Raw genomic sequence first — 17,727 nt, forward strand, 5'->3', positions numbered from 1 at the left:
AAAGTTAAATGATTGTATTCTATAGCTTCACTACACACACAGTGCAATATTTCAATATTTTTGTCTTAGTTTCTTAATAATTTTGATGAATATATCTTAGAGCTAATAAATACCCTACATTCACTTTCTCATAATCTTTGAGAAATTGTCAAGAAGTTGAATATTGTAAACTACCAAGTCAAGATCTAATCAGCAAATGAACTGCAAAAGCTTCCTGAGCCTTTAACTGGTCACAGACTTAGATTAATTATTGAACAAAAATGATTAATTGTCCTGTTAAAAACTGATATTAGCTGTGTAAGTAGTGACTTGTACAGCAAAATATTTTCTGGACAGTCAGAATTCTTCAAGCAAAAGCAGTAGGTCTTATTCTTAGACCCCTGCGTCTGAATTCAGCAAGACCTCCTTTAAGACATGCCTGGTTTTTCCGATAGTCCTGCTGGGAGTGTCGCAGCACTCTGTAGCAGAGTCTCAGCATGTACTTGAAGTGGGAATAGCGCTGGTCGCCCAAATCTTCCAACTTCAACATGGGTCCATCACCCAGGTCTGTGAATGGAGCTTTCAGGATGCCAAAAATCTGAGGAACAGACACTTAAATGAATAAACGTACTGTACTCGAGCATCTACAAACTATTGCTTTATTATATACTACAGCTGAACCAGTGTATATAAACACTTTTTCAGTTCCTTCCTTGTTGTTCAGCAATGTTTTGCATAAATTTAGATTTTGTTGATGGCAAGCAAATGGTTTGCCTCTATTCTTTGTCTAAAATGAGTTGATTATAAGGCTTTAGACATTTTTAAGTATTCGGTTGCTTTGCTGCCACTAAGCATTTTTTGAGGTCATAACTGGGTTTTTTGTTGTGAGGCAATTCTTTCTGCATTTCGCATTTGAGCATCTTAGAGTTGCAACTTTGGTTTGGAGTATAAATTGTGCTTGTTGGTCACTGCAAACTCGAGCGCGTTCACATATACCTGGCTCCTCCACTTGACGAGAAACATCACTGCACCACGCAATGGTCACAATATTTTGTTGTACCGTTATATTAGCTGTGTGCCCCGCCCCACCAGAAGATTAATTTAATTAAACGGGACTTATTATGCTTTTCCTCTTTTCTGACCTAGAAATGTTGTTACAATGTTGTATTCTCGTGTTAAACAATGCCAACGCGTCAGATAATGAGGTTTGCGCATTTAGAAGTGAGACCTGAAAGCAGTTTTAAACACAGATACACACACTTTTTCCACACAGGGCCTTTCTCCCTTAATAATAACTTTTATTGTGTTCAGTTGTGTAATATTTTAATTTATTTGATGATCTGAAACATTTAAGTGTGACAAACGCAAAAAAAAAAATCAGGAAGGGGGCACTTTAGCTATCAAGAAGCGATTGCTAGTGGGCTATGCTGGAGGCGTGCCTGTGTTATTGTGTTTGTGTGTGTTAATCAATTAATAGAAAATTAAGTTCATTTTCTGTAGTTAGATAATTTTATTTATTATAATCTTTGCAAAAGCTAAATGACTGATCAACCCAATAATATCTGCAATGACCAGAGTGAATAAATTGTTGGTTTCTTCAGTGTCACACACTCCTGCTCATACGTTCCTCTGGATTTCAGTGCAAAAAACAAAACATTTGGCTAAATGTGTGTTTTTTGCTCTCCTTGTGCTCACCTGGGCAAGGATGTTCTGTTCTCTCATCAGTTTCTGTCTTTCTCGGTTGGGTGTAGAGGTGGCCACAGAGAGAACATCCTGGCCATTGTTTGAAACTACGCACACAAAGAAAACCAGGTCCTCCAGCAGCTTAGTCACAAACCTGCAAAACAATTAAGGTTTAAAAAAAGAAATAATTTAATCATGAGCTGGTTACACTGGTGTCAAACTAATGGTCTTTACCTCCTCTCATTCTGAGATATGTTTCCATGCTGAAGCTTCCTCACAGTGGCTTCTAGAACTTTGCTGGCATCGTTTGCATAGTCCAAGTCTCTGACTTCCGATAGAGGAACAGACACAATAGCAAAAGCTTCTTTATCCTCCTTCGTGGAACAGGTGCCAATCTATTGGGAAAGCCACAGGACGCATGTCATATATCTAAGTTCACACTAGTTGTGTCTGTGTGTGTGTGTGTGTGTGTGTGTGTGTGTGTGTAGACCTTAAGCATGACTGGACGCTCCTCCTCTGCATCAATGGGCACGTTGGTGCTGGTCACCCATGTGTTGGTGCACAGGTGCCTGAGCCTTACATATGAGTTTCTATGGATGGATGGAGCCAGTAATTTAATAAACTAGATTGCAGATTATAATAAGAATTTGTTACGCTCAATGTTAACTTCTTAGTGATAACAGTTTTGTTAGCTTATTTGGTTTTTTTTAAACAAAAAACAGGTTGGAATAATGTTTCAGTATTAATCATCGTAAAAACAAGTGGTGAAATAGTAAAGCAGAGCGCATGCTTTGCAATGGAAAATATGACCCAAACTTTCAGAAAATAAATATCTGAGGAGGAGAATTTTATAGAATTCTCTCAAAATGTGTACCTAGGTTTTCAATTTTAAAACAGCTATATATGGTAATTTACTGGAATTAATAGTATCTTGTTTGTACAATACTGATGCCACACCCGTGCATTTATTTAACATTAGTGTCTTTAGTAGTTTGGTGAAAGACATCGATTTAATTAAGGTACTGACCACAAAATACATTTATTTCAATACATTTCCTATGTATTTTAAACTGGCAAAGAGTACATTTGGAATACAGGAAGTGAACAAATGCATTGCAATGGATGTGAAATGGACGGGTGTAGGATTAAATAAGCTTTGCTTCTTCCTACTCCTTTTGGACATGCGGAACTGTGAATTGTATTGTGATGTACATTCAAATCAATTATTCCATATCCATTACCATGTATTTTTTATTCAGTGTAATGATTGTCATCTGGACAGAAAATCCAGATTTCCTCTTGACTACACTGTACAACCACTTTACTTGTGAGGGACTGACCTGGGTACCAGACAGTCAGCCCGCTGCAGCGTGGTAGCATCCAGTTCAAAGAGCGAGGCTATGTCATTGCCATGACGGACGGAAACCAAAATAAAAGCAATCTTGTCTGCCGCTTGATGTTTTCTCTTGGAAAACCCAGAGTCGCTCTCATTCTGCAGGAAAACACATACACAAGACAGAGGCATTGGCGTACATACTATAATGCAATGTTTGCAATTTTACCACTAATTACAATGGAGCTCACAAAACATTTCAAGAAAATACAGAAAGAGAGAGGTGCTGATCAGAACAGGAAAATTTATACATGTCTAAGTAATAACACGTGGGCACTAATGTTTCTATGTCTTATATTTTATTGATTACTTTTAACCTGCTTCAGATGGAGCACACTTTATACCGTAATTTCCAGACAATAGGGCACACCAGGGGGCCGCACGGTGGCCTAACGGCATGTTGGCCACTTAGTCAAGAAATCTGGAATATCTGGGTGCTGGGCATCTCTGTGTGGAGTTTGCATGTTCTCCCTGTGAATGCGTGGGTTTTCTGCGGGTACTCTGGTTTCCTTCCACATTCCAAAAACCTGCATGTTAGGTTAACTGGCGACTCTAAATTGTCCATAGGTATGAATGTGAATGTGAATGGTTGTCTATATGTGCCGTTCGATTAGCTGGCGACCAGTTAAGAGTGTACCTCGCCTCTCGCCCAAAATCAGCTGGGATAGGCCCCAGCATACCCACGCTACCCAGTCCCTCCAAAGATGACTTTCTCCTTAATTCCTTGACGAAGCTTGTGACGCCAGCAGATGATAGCCGGCTCCTTCACTGTCCCGATAAGACTTACTGTAGTTGTTGACATAAACAAAACATTCTTTTCCTCAGCCTATGTCAAGGTGGTTTTGTCTACATTCTGGCTGTTTAACCTTTTACACACTTAAACAGATGTTCACCTGCTCCGGTAATGATTTAATACAGCATTATTTCTATAAACTACTTGTAATCATTTACTTAGTTATTAGACTGATTAAACAGTTATACCTATATTGTACTTATTTTAAGACACTCAACAATAATTCAATCAAACAGTTATTCTAAAATCTAGTTGTAATAATTATTGACCCACTCATTAAATTATTTTTTTTCCCTAATTCTCCCCAATGTCATACACATTACTATGATGAGTGCAGACATTCACAGCTGTTGGAGCAACGTGTGATTTCTGGTGCCATTTGGAATCCAGCACACAATGGGTTGATTATTTTGGTTTCCATTATCAACAATGGTTGTTGTGTCTGTTTATTTCAACAGATAGGTTTATCAAGATTTTCCACCAAGTAATTCATTAAACAAAATGTGCACTTTGTTGAATTATTACCGCTACAACAGTGTCCTTTAAAAGTGATACTACTGATAATATTTTTGTCACAGCTGAATTTCTGATGCAGCTCATTTACATATCATTATGCTGTGCCAGTGTACCTAATGTTGTGCCCAGTGAGAGTAAATTTATTTATGTTCCAGGCTACATCTCAACTTTCGTTTTTTGTTACGTGCCCAGGCAAGTACTGAGAAGTCAACTCCACATCAGGCATTTCATATAAATGAGATAGATGCTTTCCGAACTGGTTTGTGATAGTGATAGGTTTCTTTCACTAAAAAGTTATTACAGCCATAACTTCAGAATGTAAAGCACCTCACACTGCAGTGGTAGCGTGTAGCTGTAGAAGTTAATGGGTTAATTCCACCCACTGCTCTCTGCATGTCAATGGGAAGCTCCCTAGAGATGCCTTCACGCCTCAGCTTCTATACATCACCCCCCTCCCAGTCCACTGGTGACTCACCCCAGCAGCTTAACACAGGCGAGCAGAGCAGAGCAGACAGCACGTCTTCCACCCTTCCCACCCCTTTCGCAGAGCACCCCCCCCCACACACACGCCCAGACGTTATGTAAGGAGCCCCCTGTGTGTCTGAAAATCAGTGTGTGCATGAGAAAGTGTGCGAGAGTGAGACTGTTGTGTGCATGTGCTCACTGCTTGAATACAAATGTGCAAGGTAGCGAAGGGCTTAGCAATCTAGATATAGAATAAGAGTAGGCATGCATGTGTGTGTATGTGTGTGTACAAGTAAGCAGTGGAAAGATATATCGCAAAAATTACATAACCACAGGATAACGAGGCAGAGGGGCACCTGGAGTTGGACAACTCCTTGTAGTGAGTCATTGTGATCTGTCTCATCTTTTGGCCTAACATGATCTATCAATTGGCCGATCTCCTTATTTACCTTTAGCAACGTTGTATTACAGATGATATGACGTGTTGGTGAGAGGTCGAGGTCACCTGTATGCCATGCAACTCAGTCATCACTACCGTAGTTGGACTCACCTCTCCTTTAGCCTCCAGTGTTTTGTCTTTAAATTCTTGTTTTTCCTGCAGAGAGAAATCAAAAGTCACCTCCGAAAGAGATAATTCTGATCATAACTTGGTCATTACTATCTAATCAAAAGTACAATACAGAAAGACTAACACTGCCTGTTGCAAGGAAACACTGCCACCTACAGCACAGTGCCATCCTTCTCAACTGTGCTTATTTACTCAAGATTCAGTACAGGCCAAAAGTTTGTACACACCTCCGCATTGAATACGTTTTCTTTATTTCCATGACTATTTACTATTTGTATATTTTCAAAATTATGAATGAGCACATGTGGAATCATGTACTTATATTACTTACTTAAACTCATTGTACTTATAGAAATATATAGTGTGTCTTATATTTTAGACATATTTTTTGATAGTGCTGCAAACCCTTGGTGTCCTCTCAATGAGCTTCAAGAGGCAGTAACCAGAAATGGTTTTCACTTCACAGGTGTGCCTTGTCAGGGTTAGTTAGTGGAATTTCTTGCCTTATTAATGGGGTTGGGACCGTGGGGTTGTATTGTGTGTGTCCAAACTTTTGCCCTGTACTGTATGTATTATGTTTGCAATGTCAAAAAACACAAGCATCAGGTGACGAGACATGTTAACTAAAATAATAAAAATTACAAGAAACACAGGAATCTAACATGGTAATGCTCTATGTACAAATCAATTTCTTTCTTCTGGTCTATTCTTAAAAAAAAAAAAAAAAAAAAGATAAAAACGTATACAGTATGTCGAATTTAGGTTTCACCTCAGCTGCGAGGTAATTTCCTGTGGCGAGGTGCTTGAAGCGAAACAAACTGTTCCACTGACCAGCCCCACCTCTGCAGGGGTCATAGTGCACAACCTGAGAGGACAACATGAAAAAATGAGCAAGTACACAGAGAAATGTCAGTATTTGTTCATTGTGGACGATGTTCATATGAGGTTGTTTGTAAACTCAGCCCTGATTCAGAAGTGAGTTGGTCGACTAGATCCAGATGTGAAACAATTATATATATATATATATATATATATATATATATATATATATATATATATATATAAAAAGATAAGAAAACAATCAGTAATGAACTGGTGGACCCCAGGAGCACAACAGATCCATGGGTTAGGGGCACAAATACTTGACTTACCAAAGGCACGGGCAACCCATGGTACACCACCGCTACAGTGTATTACAAAAGCATACATTTCACTTTCACCTAAAATGTTTAGTTGGCCACACCATCCAGTAGAACAAGGACTCATCATGTGAACAACTTTTCAGGTTCATAAATGTATGTGCTTCACCTCAACTTCCCAGAGAGCCTTGGAACTGGTGGCTGAGGTGGCGGACTGTCGCAGGGTGGTGCGGAGGAAGACATGCTGCTTATTCTTGTACTCGTCACTTGTCAGAAACTTCTCCTGCTCTGCGTGGAACAGTCTGACCACGTCTCCCTGGTAGGAGATGCATAGAAACACGACACTGCATGCTGTACACCTCATAAAAACTAATTCAGGAAAAACGCAGACCAATAATTTTGTCAAGGACACAGGCTATGCAAGTTCGAAATGACAACAATGAAAAGTATTGATGAATGTGTATTAATCACGATTAGTCTCCATTAATCCACATAAACCCTGTGATTAATCTAATTTTAAAATTGGCTTGACAGCAAAACTAAGAAGTAATGCGGAAATAGACAATTACAATCCAGAGACAATAATATATAACTAATGACCTATATAACTAATTACACTGAAATTACAGTAACTATTAATATAAAATATCACACTTTTGGAATAACTTGCAGAAGACTGCAGATGGTAATAAAAGAACAAACCCCCTTCAGAATGTCTTCCTTGTAGTCGCTAAACTTCATGAACAAGGTGACCTTCCAGCTGGTGTTGCAGCTGACAGCATTAACCTGCAACCCAAAGAAGGCGGAGCAGGTGAATCGGCAAATCTCACTTATTTCACGTTTTAACCCAAGACAACATGTTAAAAAAATGAAAAGGGTCTAACCTCTTTGCAGCCAGGGTTGTCTAGCAGCTGGATATTACTGGCGTGAAGAGGTTGCCCAGCATTCACTGGCATCAGCACCACCTTGTCACCAACCACCACCTTAAATCCAAATTGAAACACATGTATCACAGCAAGATCGGCATTTAAACATTCTAATCTAATGAACTCAGAAGTGTGTCCATGCAAGGGTATGCAAACATCCCCTTGTTTTCTGAAGTGTTATGCGCAACAGGGTGAAGGGCAGACATGCTCAAAGCAGAGAAGTATTAATAAAGTATGTCTGCCATGGTGTGTTGGGCATGAATGCAGCATACAAGGTCACACAGCTCATGCTCTCGAATTTTCTAAACATGTTGAATTAAGTATAACAAGCATAAGTAATTACACTCACTAGGTACTGCTTCACTATTCAATAAGTCTCATTTTTAACACCATATATTGTAGATGGTGTAATCATTAAAGCCCTTGTAGGTAACATTGTTAAACCTTGGTAATTCACTTTGCTTTTTTTTCTGATGCACCTGTTGCCCATTTTTGTGACATCATGCAACTATTCAATGTAAATTTAAAATGTATAAAGGCCCCAGACACAAACATATGTGAAGTTAAAAAGACTATACAAGAAGTCAGTGCATTCTGATTTTACTTACTAAATGCTATGATCTACAAGCATGACTCATGTTGAAATGCTGTGAAATAACAGTTTACATAAAAATCAAGCATCAGTGACACACACTACAGGGCAAAAAAAAGCCTATGTAAGCATGCTTTTATTCAAGACTTGAAATTCGTTCCCACAATGCACATCCTCATGCACAAACAAAAGCAATACCTGTAAACATAGGATGCTAAAGCCAATGAGGAAAAGGAGGGAGAAAATCAGAAATGTTACTGAAATGAGAAACAACTGACAATCTAGAAGATGTCTCACAAACAACAAAAATTGTTGGAGCAAGGATCGACAGGAATGTCCAATGTGCACTACCAGTGTGTGTAAAAATGATGACAAGCAGAGGGCCACCTACATTGTCTCCTTCACTGCGAAGCTTCCAGAATGGCTGAATGTAGAACCACGAGCCCTCATTCCCAGCTGGGTCCAGAGAAACACGCATGGCATTTTTTTCCAGCAAGGCGGGGAGACGTTTATTCACAGTCAGGTACTTGTTACTCTTGATGTGCAGGAGCTGAGAAGCAAGAACCAAGAAAGCTCACGGGCTGACAGTAATAGCTGATTACTTTGGAAGGAAGAGCAGTGAAAGCAGATGCTTCCTTATTAAATCAAAACAACTTTAGTGTGACTAGGTCCAATAGGTAAAGTTTGACATCATATGAAGAAAATATAATAATTTTGCACAAGCATAAGCAATTCTTCTTGATAAAGTGTGTTTATTATATAACTAAACATTGTAATAGACAAGTATTACACATAGTTATCCATCCATCCATCTTCTATGCCACTTATCCTCATTAGGGTCGCGGGTATGCTGGAGCCTATCCCAGCTGACTTCAGGCAAGAGGCGGGTACACCCCGGATTGGTCGCCAGCGAATCACAGGGCACATATAGACAAAATCATTCACACTCACATTCATACCTATGCATGTTTTTTTTTGGAATGTGGGAAGAAACCGGAGTACCGCGCACGCACAGGGAGAACATGTAAACTCCACACAGACATGCCCAAGCGGAGATTCAAACACAGGTCTTCCCAATCTCCTGACTGTGTGGCCAACATGCTAACCACTAGGCCACATTAATATAAATATATACATACACACAATATATACTATTCTATATTAAAATATTTTAAAATGGATTAAAAGATATAAATTATTAAATTGCCCCACATTAGGGGTATTACTACAACAGTTTCCAAATGTACGCACTAAAAAAAAAAAAAAAAAAAAAAGGACAGCAACAAAAACCAAATGACAAAAAAGATGGGCTGTACCTGAACAACATTACTGTATTTAACAACTTCTCCAAGGAGCTTCTTATTTTCAGACTCGTTCTGTTTCTGCTCAAGCTCTGCTGCATGCTGGAGAATAAAATCAAATCTGTTATAATATAATTTGTTCCAAGTTCATAAATGGATGTATGTATGAGCTATAGTGTTTGGTAATAGGGCGGTGGGACTTCAACCTGTAACTTCTTGAACAAGTCTGCCTGTGTGTTGTTGTTCCCTTGTTTTCCTTGTTTCGCCTTCCAGAACTGCTTCTGGGCAGAGTACCTGTTCATGGGACACACCTTGAAGAGGCAATCTGCAGGAAACACAGGACAGTCAGGTATGCAGGCACCGCAACCATGCGTCAGACTCTTTTCATGGTAGAAGTGTATGTTAGTTGAAGGACATGTTTATTTACTAAGCAGAGGCCAGCAGAATCTGTTAAACACAACAAAAGCAACACCGGAGGCCACGGTGACACATAAAAAGAACGTTAAATGAGATGACCTGGTCAGCCTTGAGTCTGTGTGCGTATCTGTTGCATGACCAATCGCACATACCTCTGAACTTTTTGGGAGGATTTGCCAAGTCTCCGGCATCAGGCTGGACGACACACCTGTCATCAACAAGTCTGCAGAACAGCAACAAAAGTGTCAACATATTTGCACAGTATTGGTGTCCTTGTATCTGACAGTGTTAACCCAATGCCTGGTGTTGTTTTCAATCACAATCACCCTTGAGTATTCATGACAATGTTTATGTGTGGACATATTTTCTCTCCTGTTATCAAGTGTGTGCATAGTTCTTGGGCTTCTTCTCATTCAAGATTATATTACAAGCCTCAGTGAAGGCTACTAAAAGAGGGGGGAAAGGACCTGCTGCCATTAGAGGAAACCATGTGGTTTCTGTGCAGGGCTGATTAACAATGGTTGTTTTTTAGTTATTGCCATTGTAACCCCTGGTTTCAACATTTGTGACTTGCATGCACCAGCCACAATAATGGCACAACAGTACTCACCATACACAGTTGAAGAGCTGTATCTACATGTCTATATCTTTACAACAATGCGTTTGCAGTGGTGTAGAAATGCACTTCATCATGCTGAGAACTTCCTCTCATGAAGTTACACGAGTAGAAAGACCACTCAAGGTAATGCAATCCAGTTATACTGTACATCACAGTGAACTACAACCCCAATAATACAAGTGAATCCATGGACTGGTCAATCATACATGTGGAAAGAAACTGAATTACCTGGAGTACACCCATGAACCATCAGGTAGACATGCGAACCATGTGCACCACCGCGCTGATAACAAACATGTTGTTAAAAGAGCTCTTGAAAATTGACTGTACTTAATGAAGTGACAATTGGCTTACACCTGTACAAAAGGAAACTACCACAGCTGATGACTGTATTTCTAGGCAAAAAGCATGCCACTCAGTTCCAGTTTACACTAATGGTTTACATGCAAATCAAATCCATTCTTCTTGGTGTAATGCGATATACAATTCCCTCAATTCATGCCCAGCCTTTTCTTAGTCACGGGACCACACACTTGATCACTGTCAGTCTACAGGCTGAGCACTTCTTCCTCAAACATCCCTATTAGTGTCAGATTAGGACATGCAACAATAAGGCCTGACAGGCTGAGTCATGACGCGAGAAATGGATAAACAGGAAAGGACAATTTTAGTCCTAAAAGTCATAAATAAGTAACTTCAATCCACCAAGAGAGGAGTTTGAGTTGAGAGGAGGAGCTTTGAAACCGCCTGACACTCACTGGCAAAGTGTGTCCGCTTTGCTCTGTAACTGGGTTAAACATGAACCACTGATAAAGCAACAAGGCTGGACACACAGCAGCTAATTATAGCTCCAGCGTTTGTGTTGAACACAGAAACAACAACACACAAAAAGGCGCAGCACTTTAATGTGCGGAGGTTCCAGGAAGGGAAAAAGGTCAAATGGGAAACTAATTGTATGTGGAGGAGATTTTATTCAATCAAGGCATGCTGCTGCATGCGTCAACGTGTTGATAAGACAGTGCTGTACTCAACACTCACATACTCCATAAATCTACCCTTTCATTAGAAGCTATTTGGGCGCCGGCAGTGCACAGAAAAATAGAGCAAACGCCCTCGAAGTTGAAATGTTACTTTTATCTTTGTTGAAGATGGGATTCTTGACGTGACTGTTCCCAAAGACACGATGTGGCGGTGAAATCAACACGGACGCCACCTTCCTGTTTTGACATGAGTCATTTCTTGAATTCAATAGTGTTTCTCACCTTAATCACCCAAAATGGAGCCAAAGAAAGTCGCATGTGCCAACAGGTGAGAAACACAATTGAATTCACAAAATGACTCATGAAGATATATATATCAGGAGTGTATGCATGCAATACTGAAGCTTACTTTGTGTGTTCACATTTTAATGCTGTGTACAGACAGTTACATATGTCAACATATGTCACATATGTCAACAAAAACTGACCTATTTTTCATAAGAATGACCCCTTTTGGGCTCAGATTTTATGTTGACAAAAGCAGTTCACCCTGTATGTTGACGTGAGCAGCTATTCTGGTATTTGATTAATCGTTTTTTTTATGTAAATATCCTCATTTCAGCCTCTCAAATGTGAATATTGTTTAATTTCTTGTGTCATCCATGAAAGCAGACCTATTATATTTGTGTTTTAGGCAAAGCAAGATATTCACACACATTAAATTTGACTTTGGAAAACAGTGATGGACATTGTTTTCTTATGTTGCGGACCAAACCACTAACTGTTTGTGTTTGGTTCATATTGATTTGGTCAGTATAGGGCCTAACCAATTACTCGATTAATCAAAACGGCATACTTCAGATTGAGAAAATAACTTTTAGTTGCAGCCCTAAACGGGTTGTAGGCATAAACCGATCGACATAAGCGGATTCCACTCCAAAAGTTTTATGATGGTAACAGTTTGACCATGGAACTGATTATTGTATTTATGTTATCACCTTTGCAAAGCACAAGCGCAAGCGCAGCGCGGGGGTTATTTTTTTGCCGGCATTTATCCGTTTGTCTGTGTTCAAAATAACTTGAAAAGTTCTGAATAGATTTGGACGAAATTTTTAGGAATTGCTGGAAATGGGATATGGAAGAACTGATTAAATATACGGTGATCCGGATCACCGTCTGGATCCAGGAATTATTTACAGGATTCTTTAACATTGCGAGATAGGACCATTTTCAGCATTTGTGCATATAACTCCACCAAAAATGGTGAGAGCAGATGGAAAAAAAAATACATGACAAGGTTCAAACAGGTTGTAAAAAATATCAAAGACTGATTCAGCCAATGGAATAATTCCGGATACTATCATCCAAAATAGTTTGGCGAAGGTCTGTGCTGGCCGAGTGCTTTTCTAGTTGCCTATAGTTTCAAAACAAACAAATCTAAGGTCGACCAGTGATACAGAACAGATTGTGTTTGCTCTTAGAGGTTACACTGTACAGAATTCATTGTACACAATGCTACTGTCTGCAGTGTCGTATCATCTACACCAATGATTCCCAACCAGGGGTACGCCTACCACTACTGGTACATGAGAAAATTGCAGGAGGTATGTAGAAACATGTAATAAATTATTTCCAAGATGATAAGTAAATATTCTCAGCCATTTCATATTAAGCCAGACAATAAAATGGAACTAGTTTCTCCAGGAAGACAATAACCTGTGGCACAGCTGCACCAAAATCATAACAGCCGCTAGCTGCGAGCAAATGGATAAATGGATGAGACGCCCGATTCCTCTGGATTTAGGCCAGGGTTCAGAAGAGCCCGCAAAAACATTCAGAACAAAAGAGGCAGATTTATTAATTATTTTGGGTTCGTGTTTACTTATTTTTATTAATTATTTATTTTGTATTCATTTGAGAAAGAAAAGAAAATGCCTGAGAATTACATTTTCTAATTAAGGAGTTGAAATAAAATGATTTTCATTTAATGATCAGTTGCGTTACATTCTACTTTCAGAGAATTATCAACACATATGAGTGAGGGGGTACTTATGGTGTGACAAAGAGGCTCTGGCGGTACACAAAACAAAAAAGGCTGGGAAACACTGATCTACACACACGCAACACATTCAATATGCAACAGCTCAAGCTCAACCTGGACAGCCCAGGTGAACTTCTAATAACCTTATAGGTCTTTTGGCTTCTTATTGTAATATAAAAAGGCGTGTGTGAGCACAGAGATTTCATGTTAAGCTAAACAAACAAAGGCACTGCACCCAGTGAGCATGCAGAGGCTGTTGCTCTTTACCTGATTGGTGAAATAATCACTATATCCAAATACAGGAGCTATTTCGCTGCTTTCACACAATCACACCATGCTTTATTCAATGTATGGACACATAATGCTGGTGTGGGAGACCGCTACGATCCTCAACATTAGAGACTGAATAGCTTCCCTGTTGTTTTCAAATCAATAACAAATCAAGCTAAGAAAAGATTGGGGAAAAGCTGGTGTACACTGCAGTTGAAGAAAATGGCCCAAAATGTAAAGAATGAGATTGAGAAACAGAGGTATGAGACATGTGGGTGGGGCAAAGTCATTCCTCAGCCAGTTGATCATGCTGGTTGTGCAGGCTTAAGAGCCTAGAGAGCACCCTGAAGCTTGGAAGCTTTCAGTTCAGGGTCAGCTGAAGTGCAGCCAAACAATGCTTATTTACACTGATGGATGTACATTTTACAAAAAAAAAAAATAATTAATATGATGTAGAGTAGTCTGGAAGGTTATCTGCTGGAGTTATGATGCAGAAATTAATGAATTATGACCTCTGACAAGCCATTTGTTTGTTAATTAGTTTGCAGGAGTGTGAAAATACTGACCCATTTACAGTAACTTCAAGTGGGTCCTAATACAGTGTGGAAGAAGTATTTTTCCCCACTCTAATTCAAAAATCAAAAATAGACTTAGAATGAAAATAATGCATATTCCTAATAATTAAATGGTAGGGTATGAAACAGGTGGGGAGCTATGAAAATGAGTAAGGCTCTTAGTTTGTTTGTTCTTGTGATGTATAAAATGAGCTTGACTAGAACAATAACAAAACAACTTAATACTGTAGTTGGATGTGCAACTAGGTGGTCACAGCAAGATGATGTCATATGTATTCAGAGCAAGGGAACCCCACCAGATAAAAACATAGCAGTGATGCAACTGTGATATTCAAATGTATAAATAATAATCTCATAATCCGTATAATTCTGTATTTGTTCTAATTCCCATAGTGTGTTTAACTGTCATCAGTCATAGTTTGGACACGAATGGTCTGTTTTGTCATCTCAACAGCCCACTTTGGGACAGATATCATAGTATCCATTAACTCTCCTTAACAGTTCTTATTGTTCATCCACCATTTATCTGTTGTTTGTAGTTGGTGCTATTTCTCACATAGTAACTGGACATTTAAAAAAAAAAAAGTTAATGGAGTTTTTTACTTTTACTGGCATGTGGCCTACCTAAGTGGTGCCCCACGATTTTCATATAAAATGATATTGAATATTTAGCATGGTTATGTATCATAAAGAGAGATTGAGCTTTTCCTTTAGTTGAGTGTAACCTAGTGTAACATTGTGGCACGCAAACAGCATGCCAATATGAACTTGTATGCCACTTCCTCCTCACTCCTGCGTGTAGATCAGTACGGGGCCCAGCCACAAAACAAATGTTGAATGTAACCAATTGCACTTGTCTGTTTTGCATACCTGTTACAGTTGCCTCAAAACGGCAGGGCGAACCTCAAAGCCATAAGTGTCACATTTTCATGCAAATTTAATTTTTAGCAAAGCCATGTTGAAGTGGAGCAGTGAGGAGCAACGTACCCCAAAGTACTGATGAAGCCATTCACCGAGCCTTCCGCGTATAGAGACACGATGTCTCCAATGTGAAGGAAACTTGATCTGTGTTCTGACATTTTTTGAGGGGTGATCTACTTCAGACTTGTCCTTCGTCCCCCATTTGCACCCACACAGTGAAGCCTCTGGTTGAAATAATCCACGCGTTACACTGCCTCCAGCTCAGCAAGCCTTCTTCCTGTTCCACTTCCTTAGCAGTGTCATTAAGAGAAAGTAAAGGAACAAGACTTTTAAAAAAAAACTGTAGGTTAATTTGAAAGAAATGGCGGAGTTTGCCAAGCTTTTTCAACTTCTTCCTGTATCTCAAAGTGGCAGATCGCTGCTTTTCACGTCCACCTCAAGGGGGCGGAGACTGCTTCTGTCAAGGCTGTGAGCTAATTCCGGTCAGCCCTTGACAATAGACCCTCACTAACACACTTTTAAAAAAATATCAAAATATATCAATAAGGCTCATTCCAGAATTAGATGACAATTTATCTCCCAGTCATAACATTTCATATAATCCATGAACAAAATACTGGAGTACCCCCTTAAATGCCATTTTTCTTTTGTCCCACCACTCTGATTTGATATCAAATTTTTAAAAATCCAATTGAAATGTCTTGTGTATTATTTCACCCATAAATGTCTCAAGTAATTGTGGCAACATTGTTTTAATCAGTATATGTTCAATAATTTCTATTCAAGGATTCTGTGTCCTGTTCTGATACCCTAACATTTTAGCATGGTAGAAGAAGAAAACAGTGAATCACATGACACAAGTGGCCAGTGGCATGGTTAGAGCAAAGGTATGTCCACTTTTCTATTTTTCATATTTTTAGAACTCAGTTAGCCCTTCTTAATTTTTTATTTACTTAAATCAGTGCTTCTCAAATAGTGGGGTGGGCCCCCATAGAGCGGCGTGTGAATAAACCTAACTTGGAAGTTGTTATAGGTTGTTGGGGATGTTAGCTCAGCTCATTTTATTAATCCACGTTGATAATCAGGTCATTGTATGCAGAATGCTCGTGCCAGCAACTCATATAGTGGTTTGTATAGATAGATAAATATTATCAGGTTGTCATGAGTATTTCATTATGGGGGGCATGGAAAAAAACTGGACCATGGGGCGGGGCATGACAGAAAAAAATACGACTGACTTAAGTCAGTTTGTTCACTTTAAGTATAGTAACAGCTAGCAGCATAACCACTTGCTATTCCTAAAAAGTAAAAACTAAACACAAGCAAAGACTAGAACTAGCTGTGATTGTGTCCAACAACTCATTTCCTGAACTTGTAAACAATAACAATATCCAGTATAATATAGCAATATCAAAAATGTGAACAAAAAACACAGACATGTCTGAAAACAAACAAATAAAATCAATCTCACCACACTCGTATTGATCCGATATTGATACTACCTTGTTATCGCTACGGACAATATCGGGATGGATCCGTCCCATTGGAAATGTTACAAATTTCTGTATACAGAGGAATCAATGTATAATTAAAATCATAAACATTGCCAGCCATGTGGCTTTAGAATTTGTGAACACATCTGTGCATACTTGGAGTGCCACGAGTCAGACACCCAACTCACGAGACGAGGCAATGCACGAGCTTGGGTCCACGAGGACGAGACGAGACAATATGTTTTTGTTTAATAGAATGAGCGTATTTTAGCAAGAATGTCCTGAATTAGTTGATTGGTTTGATGTTGTAACGCTTTGAATGGGTCGAGAAATGTGGAAATATTTAGGAGTCTTTACATCAAAGACATTTTGTGTTCCCGAGGAAAAATGTGGACATTTTTGTGAAAAGTATGAATTTTGGAAAAACTTTTACATTTTTGTTCAGTATCGATATTAAAAGCCTGAATGTCTTGAACATGTTGAACAGTTTGATGTTGGAATGGCTTGAATCGTGTGGCAGTAGTAGCAGGTAATTAGTTTTAGCAAAAAGAGTGAATTTTAAGAAAATTTGAAATTTTTGTTCAGTATAAATATTGGGAGTTTGAATGTCGTGAACATGTTGAACTGTTTGATGTTGGAATGGCTTGATTCGGTTGAGAAATTGAATCGGCCATCCATTGGAAGAAGCCCATTGAAACAAAGCAGCATTGAGAAAAAAAAAATTATTTTGCAAAAAATTTGAATTTTTCGTACGGTGCTCATATCATGATTGTTCTGACGTTGTTGAATGGTTTGATGTTGGAATGAAGTGAATCGGATGAGAAATGTGGAAATAGTAGCATCTTCATAAAGGTACCTGATGTTACGAAAAACGAGAATTTTGCAAAATTTAAAATTTTTGGGGATTAGAAAAATAGATAGAATTAATGTCCCCAAAGTGTTGAGCAGTTTGATGTTGGAATGGCTTGAAAGAGTTGAGAAATGTGGACCGTGAAACTTTTCTTAGAAAAAGAAAAATTTGGGTTCCGGAAAATTACACCTTGGACTTCACACACA

The 17,727-nt window shown here is 38.9% G+C and overlaps 1 protein-coding gene across 4 annotated transcripts in view; it reads right to left on the reverse strand.

Moving 5' to 3' along the window:
- itpr2 (inositol 1,4,5-trisphosphate receptor, type 2) overlaps nucleotides 1-15,613 on the reverse strand; it is a 67,732-nt gene extending 52,119 nt beyond the window's left edge. For all 4 annotated transcript variants that reach the window (XR_008570352.1, XR_008570351.1, XM_054775719.1 and 1 more), the window contains exons 1-15: nucleotides 15,245-15,613; nucleotides 9,925-9,995; nucleotides 9,562-9,680; nucleotides 9,371-9,457; nucleotides 8,446-8,604; nucleotides 7,421-7,519; nucleotides 7,239-7,322; nucleotides 6,706-6,852; nucleotides 6,167-6,262; nucleotides 5,380-5,424; nucleotides 3,003-3,154; nucleotides 2,153-2,252; nucleotides 1,897-2,057; nucleotides 1,675-1,816; nucleotides 419-577 (exon numbers count right to left, since the gene is read on the reverse strand). Coding sequence is in view for 2 of the 4 variants with exons in the window: in XM_054775719.1 (XP_054631694.1) it covers nucleotides 419-577; nucleotides 1,675-1,816; nucleotides 1,897-2,057; nucleotides 2,153-2,252; nucleotides 3,003-3,154; nucleotides 5,380-5,424; nucleotides 6,167-6,262; nucleotides 6,706-6,852; nucleotides 7,239-7,322; nucleotides 7,421-7,519; nucleotides 8,446-8,604; nucleotides 9,371-9,457; nucleotides 9,562-9,680; nucleotides 9,925-9,995; nucleotides 15,245-15,336 (1,713 nt within the window). In the remaining 2 variants the exon portion in view is untranslated. The remainder of the gene's footprint in view (nucleotides 1-418; nucleotides 578-1,674; nucleotides 1,817-1,896; nucleotides 2,058-2,152; nucleotides 2,253-3,002; nucleotides 3,155-5,379; nucleotides 5,425-6,166; nucleotides 6,263-6,705; nucleotides 6,853-7,238; nucleotides 7,323-7,420; nucleotides 7,520-8,445; nucleotides 8,605-9,370; nucleotides 9,458-9,561; nucleotides 9,681-9,924; nucleotides 9,996-15,244) is intronic.
- Between the last annotated feature and the right edge of the window lie 2,114 nt (nucleotides 15,614-17,727).

Source organism: Dunckerocampus dactyliophorus, chromosome 5 (assembly GCF_027744805.1).
Source record: "Dunckerocampus dactyliophorus isolate RoL2022-P2 chromosome 5, RoL_Ddac_1.1, whole genome shotgun sequence".
Classification (NCBI taxonomy): domain Eukaryota; kingdom Metazoa; phylum Chordata; class Actinopteri; order Syngnathiformes; family Syngnathidae; genus Dunckerocampus; species Dunckerocampus dactyliophorus.